The 7126-nt window shown below is 34.3% G+C and overlaps 1 protein-coding gene across 1 annotated transcript; it reads left to right on the forward strand.

Annotated features, from left to right (window-relative positions):
- Positions 1-273: 273 nt before the first annotated feature.
- On the forward strand, positions 274-5510 carry LOC100876252 (vitellin-degrading protease). Its single transcript, XM_076531630.1, has 7 exons — positions 274-439; positions 1733-1904; positions 2222-2310; positions 2402-2540; positions 3473-3577; positions 3869-4021; positions 5209-5510. Exons 2-7 carry the CDS (start codon positions 1794-1796, stop codon positions 5356-5358), a joined length of 747 nt encoding a protein of 248 aa, XP_076387745.1. The 5' UTR covers positions 274-439; positions 1733-1793; the 3' UTR covers positions 5359-5510.
- The last annotated feature ends 1616 nt before the right edge of the window (positions 5511-7126 follow it).

Genomic DNA, 7126 nt, shown 5'->3' on the forward strand with positions numbered 1-7126 from the left:
TTTGGAAAATGGGAAATATGAGAAAACCACCAACTACAAACCAAAATTTTTATACAACAAAAAGGCTATCAAATAAATTATTTCTTAAAAAACCCACCCTTATGTGATTTCACTTATCCACACAAACTCCTATCATCCACATCACACGATCGATACATTTCTTCATAACAAAGTACAGAAAACCGTGGAACAAATTTCCGCGAATTGTACAAATTATAATGGGGTTAAATTTTAGAAACGGTTGAGCATTCAAGGAACAGCGAGCATGTTCGCGCGTTCTGTATACGTGTTAAGCTTCTCGGTGTAGTGCGTCGCGGTAGAAACTAAGCATTAGGAGTTGGAAACTTCGAAGAGATTACGTCGAATTAAGCTGGCAGGAAGTTGGGGCACGAGAGGGATGAAACGTCTATCCAGAGTTCCTGAAGTAACATCGTTTCACGTGAGTTGCTATTCCTTCAGAAAAAAAGGAGAACAGAAAAACGATAATGATTGCGAAGCCCTGTCAGATCGACAGTCATTTCGATATTTCAGGACGAGATGCGAGACCTTAATCCTCTGAGGTAATCTACGATTGATTGATATAATTTCGTGTATGATTTTGTGTAATCAGATTTGGGCAGACGTAATTTTTTGTTGATATATACTGAAATTATTTTGCTGATAATGGAGAGATGTAATCTTGGAATTTGGGAGATGGAAAATTTGGATTCGATTTTGAAGATTTAGAAATTAAAATATTTTAAAGCTTGACAATATAGAAATTAAAAAAACTTAGGAGCTTGACAATTTAAAAATTCAAAAATATAAAAACTTGACAATTTAGGAATTTAAAAAAATTTTGTATTGACGATACAAAAATTTAAAAACTTAAAAGATTGACAACTTAAAAATTACAAAATGTAAAAACTTGACAACTTAGAAATAAAAAGATGTAGAAACTTGACAATACAGAAAGTTAGAAATACAGAAACTTGACAATTTAGAAATTTTTAAATATAGGAACTTAACAACTCAAAAATTAAAAAATTTAGAATCTCAATAATTTAGAAATGTGGAACAAATTTGCGAAATTGAGTCATCGAAAATTAGAAACCTTGCAAGTTGCCGAAATCTAATTGTTCCCAAGATATAGCAGAGGACACTATCCCGTGGGATAGGGACTCAATATGAGGCCTCCCTCTTCCTCCAGGCTATCTTATGTTTCCCAATATCCCAACATCATTATTTTCGTAAAGAACACGTATTTTCAATTTAATTCAAGTGATGTTATCATTCCGAGAATCAAATAAACGACGAAGATATACTGTATTATCTCCCATCTCCAGAATGCGTTTACATAGACGAGTCTTGACTTTCTTCTATCATTAACTCATACAAACTTAAATTTTCAATTTCAAGTAATTATTAACCCTCTCCGTATGATACCCACTGAAAACTAGAAAATTATCTAGAAAATTGTCATCCAAAATTCTCAATTTCCAAATCGATATCCTTTGCAATAACCATGAGTCCAAACAAATTTCAACAACAAAGTTATCAAAAAAATTTATCAGAACAACAAGATTTTGCTTTCTAACAAAATTTTCATTCAGCAAAAGCTAACTAATAAACAAATTACAACAGACACAAATAGTCTGGTCGGAAGTTGGACTGAATCAATTGAAGAACCGCAATCAATGTATTTCACCATTGATATGAAATCTGCGATCTTATCAACGTTCTCGATGGTCAGGATAGCCGTTCCGGATTTAAAAGGACGCAGATAGTGAGTCTCAGATACTACACCTTGAAACATGCGGGGATTTTTGCTGTTGCTCTTGTTCTCTGCGAGCTCGTGCGTGTACAGTTTGCAGCCGAGGATAATTGGAGGACAGAACACCTCCATTGATAAATATCCTTATCAAGTAAGTCTTTATTCATAATTATTTTATGGTGAAGAAGGTTGAAAATTATGGTCGTGGTGAAAGTTGTGAGAAATGTAGGGAATGATATAGTTACGCTGAAAGTTGTGAAAAATGTAGGTCGAGATATGGTCACGCTGAAAGTTGTGAGAAATGTAGGCAAAGGTATGGTCATGCTAAAAGTTCTGAGAATCGTTTCAACTTAGCAAAATTTCAATTTAAAGAAATTCCCAAAAGTTTCAGTGCAGTAGTGAAATAAAAATTTCAGTGTAATAGTGAAATAAATACTGTAAATTACAAATAATTTTTGTGTACAATAGGTATCCGTGCAAGCACGAAATAGTCATATATGTGGTGGTTCTTTGATCAGCGATCAGTTTGTGTTGACAGCGGCGCATTGTGTCTACGGGTGAGTGATTAAATTTTACACAAGCGACATAATAATTAAGATTTATTGAGTAAGGAGTGGAAATTCAAGGTTGATTGCAATTATCTTGCAGCGAGTTCTTCAAGGACATCAGGATACGCATGAAGAGTAGCTACACTCAGAAAGATGGTGTATTGATTAGCAATGTCAAGATCATGTGGCATAATCTGTACAGGGATAACTCTGCGGATTATGACATTGCATTAATAAAGGTATGTATGTTATAGATTATGGTCACTTAATTTCCTTGCTACTGTTAACGAGTTAAGTAGAATGGAGACTATAAAGCACTTATTTAATTGACAGCCACATATCGAAAGTTTATCAAACAGTGCAGTGAGACATTTTTGAGATTCCTACACTTTATCGTTCATAATTATTATACTCCACAATATAATACCTCAATATCTATATAATATCTTGTATATAATATTTCAATATCAATATGTATATTAACCATCCTATTCCAATATGTCTGACTTGAATTATTCTAATTATCCTTATTATGTTATACATTCTCCTGACATTTTAAAAATTCCATCAACACATTAAGAGTCAAACTTGAGCTGTTCTTGACAAAATTTATAAATCTTGTTAACATGTATTAGACCATTTGGTGCACGTACACTATTGTAACCAATAATAATACCATTGTAATAGTATCCATTAAAATTTTGTTGGATAGCAAGTAATATTTAAGTACCTTCTATGTACGTCTCCCCTAATTATTCAAAATTTATTAATAGAAAAATTCTTTCAATCTGCCAGTCAGTGATGCGACCTAAAAATTACATCATCAACTAATTGTCATTGACTGTTCTTGACTGTCACAGTTAACACTAAACCTACCGGCATATAATGTGTACTTAATTTGAAATTAAAAATGAAGTTAAAAAATAAATAAACAAACGACGAAACATTAATTAGTGCACACATTTATTCTTTATCTTGATGAAAATCAATGCTGATTTCAAGGAATGTACTTTAACAAAATGTGTACTTTATAATGAGAAACTTGTGAAGCGGTCATTTGACCGGTTTGGTAGTTTTAGTGTTAACGTGTTAACATCTTCCTAGAAACAACAGAAACAATTTAATAACCCAGCACTCGAGTAAATAAGTTGACGGTAACGCGTGTGTACAGCTCCCAACCCCCGTGAAGGACGTGAAACCGATTAAACTGGCGGATGCATCGGCGAACGTGCCGGACGGAAGTAACGCGGTGGTAACAGGATGGGGTCGGCAAGCGGTAAGTTTTTGTCAATCGTGACCGTGTGCATCGTTTTGACAGCTGTTGCATAGGTAAACTTCGCGTTTGACGATGGTGGCTCGATGGCCTCGGTCAACGGTGACATACGCCGAGTCTGATTACCTACTGCGAACTCGCGCAAACATCAAGGTTCGTTTGTTGATCGGTCGACAATGTTCGTCGGTCACGGTAAACAAGCCTCGCGTTTGTACTGTCTCGAACGATGCACGCTCGCCAGAGATTACAGCCAGAAATCGTCTGGGTAGTCGAATAATATGCTGTTACTCGCAGGCCAATGGACCCACTGCGGCCATTCTACAAGTTGCCACGGTGCCCACGATCAATTGGAACGTGTGCAAGAAGAAGTTTGCGGAGTACAAGTTGCAAGTGACGGAGAGAATGATCTGCGCTAGTAATTTGAATGTCGTCAAGAATGTGTGTCAGGTAAAATTTTTTGGAGGTTTCTTTAGATTGGGCAATTTTTAGTCATAGGTAGATTTTTGTGGATGTGTTGAGGGTTAATGGGATGACGGGTTTGTCTATAGATTTGGGGATAATTTGTAGAACTCGGGTTAGAATAGAACTTAGGTTAGGCTCTGAGCTTTAGGATTTTTTACTTTCCGTCCCTCGAGTTAATGAATTAGGGATTTGGAAATTTTTCAAATTTCACTGTTTCTACTGCGGGTCTAGAGGTACCACTGATCCGAAGAGTCAGCGACATGTAAGACTTAGGCTCTCCACTGTGAAATTTACGATTTGCTGGTTTCTTTAAATTAATGCAATATTTTCAAATTAATTAATTAAAATAGATATTCAGTAATTTTACCCTCCGTCAACTATCTGCTCTCTTACGAATAGAATACACAAAGTTGTCGACCCACAGCTATTACAAAACTTAAGATTTCCACTTCTGGTTTCCTCAGATTAATAAAATAGAGACTTAGAAATTTTGTACTTTGATAACTTTCTGCTAGTAGTATGATGTCCCATAAATATGCAAAATCCGTCCAGAACGTCAGCGACACACGGTACTTAGTAAGTAAAACTGTACTTTGAAATTTATGTTTTGCAGCTCTAGTTTCCTCAGACTAATAAAATAGTAATTTTGTTTGTAAATTTTCAGAAGGTAAAAGGTTCGAAATATGGTCGATACTCCAGATTGTATATTTTAAAACTTGCAATTTTTGTCTTCTTACATTGATAACATTAATACGTGACTTGCAAGTGGTACTATTTGCTACATTAATCAGTTTATCTTCTTTCCTCGTTTTAGATAATTCATTGTTGAGACTTAAGTGTACAGATAATACGGATCTAGAGATTAATTGGTACATTGTAAATAACTGAAGATCAGTGATCTGAAATTTGGACACGGGTACATAATTGCGTAATCAGCAAGGATAAGCATTGATATCAAAGCGTTCTCAGAACTGCGATATCTGTGATATCGAATCCTGCTAAATATGGTTCAAATCATTTAGAAATCTTGATAATGTTCAGCAGTAGATATTTAATTTAGTAAAATAAGAAACGAGAACAGAGCTGTGGAATGTCTATTATATTTATATTTCTGAGATACTGATATTGTTCTTTTACAACATTAATTTTTATTGTACCTGCATGTGACACAGGGTGACTCCGGAGGACCACTCGTGTTCAAAGGCGTTCAAATCGGCATCGTGTCCTGGGGCGATGGCTGCATAAATCGTGCATTTTATGGAGTGTACACTCGAGTATCCGCTTTAAATAGTTGGATACAAAATACAATGAAGCAGATGTAAAGCATTAGATTGCTAGATGTAAAATGTTAGATTAATCCTTCCACTTTTTATACAGTTATGATGTTAAAATTACGGTGTTATCATTGTAACAAATACTTGTAATAAATTTCTGTAGAAATTCCTGATGTTTCATGCAATTAAAACAATTTGACTGATATTAAAAAAATATGTCTGCTAATTATTATAACCCACTCAAGTATTATTTCTATACAATTAAATACGTGAAAGTTTCTAATAACGAAACTGTGCGCTGGTAAAATGTCTGACCGCAATAAAGTCAAGATGGCGAACCAACACTACTCACATATTAAACAAAATGATCACTATGATATGATACTATACTATGACATGATATACTACAGAAAAACGATATTAGTATAGAAAGAAACTAGTACAGAAAGAATAGTATAGAAAGAAGGGTTGTTAAAAAGAAACTATTTGACAATACGACGAAAAGAAGATCGATCTCACCGCGAAATATGTAAACGATAAGGCAAACAGCTTGTATGCACGTATCAGAAGCTAAGCTTCTCGTTTCCTCGTTCTCACCTTCTCTTTGTTACAGGGAATTATTAATTTTACAGCTGAGTCGATAGCTCGGGTATTCTAGTTGGTGCTCCATAGCGTAGACGGTTTTGCAGCTTTGCACAGGTGGCTGACTCGTAAAGGGCTGCTGAAACGAGCGTCGACATTGTACGTGACGCCGTTGATCGGCGTCTTCTCGTCTCGTAATGAGAATCAGCAACGATTTCAACGAAGAGTTTACCTGGCTCTTTTGCCTTGATAAGAATCGGGACAGACGTGACATGCCACTGTAACTCGCATTAACTTGAGCATGTTAATGTTCTTAAAACAACACTAATCGTCTAATAATGGCGGAGAGTATTGGTAATTGATTTAATAAATCGATAACAAACGATACATGTATGGCTCTTATATTAAGACGTTCATATGTCTGTGATCAAAAATAGACAATTTGCAATTTTATAAAGTCACAAATAGCGAATCTAATGAGTACAACAATTAATAATAATGACATGACTATAGCAATATTATATTTCATTAAAAAAGTATGAAAAATAAATAGTTTAACAGTATATTCGATTCTAAAATTCATCAACTAATACAGAAAATTATTTCATGAAACTGTGATGAATACAAAATTTTGCTAACATTCAAATGTGAAAATTATCAGTAAATAAATTATAGCAATAAACTATGATATTTTAAGAAACGAATAATGGAACTTGTACAAAATACAGAGAATATAATATTGGAATTTTTAAATAAACTTGTAGTTTCTTCTAAATATTATAAATAATAGCGCGGTCGAATTTTCTGTTACTTAAGCTTCAACTTTGGCGGTCATTGCCAGTCTTGTTGCGATCGTCGAGGCGATCGCATCGATGAACGATCGCGTATCGATACTTTTAATTCTTGGTTTTTAATGTATTTATCTTATCAGTGGTGCGCAATTAATTTCCTGGAATAATATAAGATATAACGATATTTTCTTTGTAGCATTTATACGTATGTATTAACGTCTCATTGACATATGTGTACATATGTGCTTTGAAGAATGTTTTCTACAACTTGAAATTTTTAATAATTATAGCTTAATATTCTATAGTTTCGACGAATCAGTGTCTTTAAGTGTTTTAATGTACTAGTGAGTTTCATATGGAATTTTGACATGTGTATGATGGGTACATTAATATGTTTTTTATGATGTCAACGTTTGTGTACGAATGTAGTAATGTGTTTTATA

Source organism: Megachile rotundata, chromosome 5, assembly GCF_050947335.1.
Source record: "Megachile rotundata isolate GNS110a chromosome 5, iyMegRotu1, whole genome shotgun sequence".
Taxonomy (NCBI): Eukaryota; Metazoa; Arthropoda; class Insecta; order Hymenoptera; family Megachilidae; genus Megachile; species Megachile rotundata.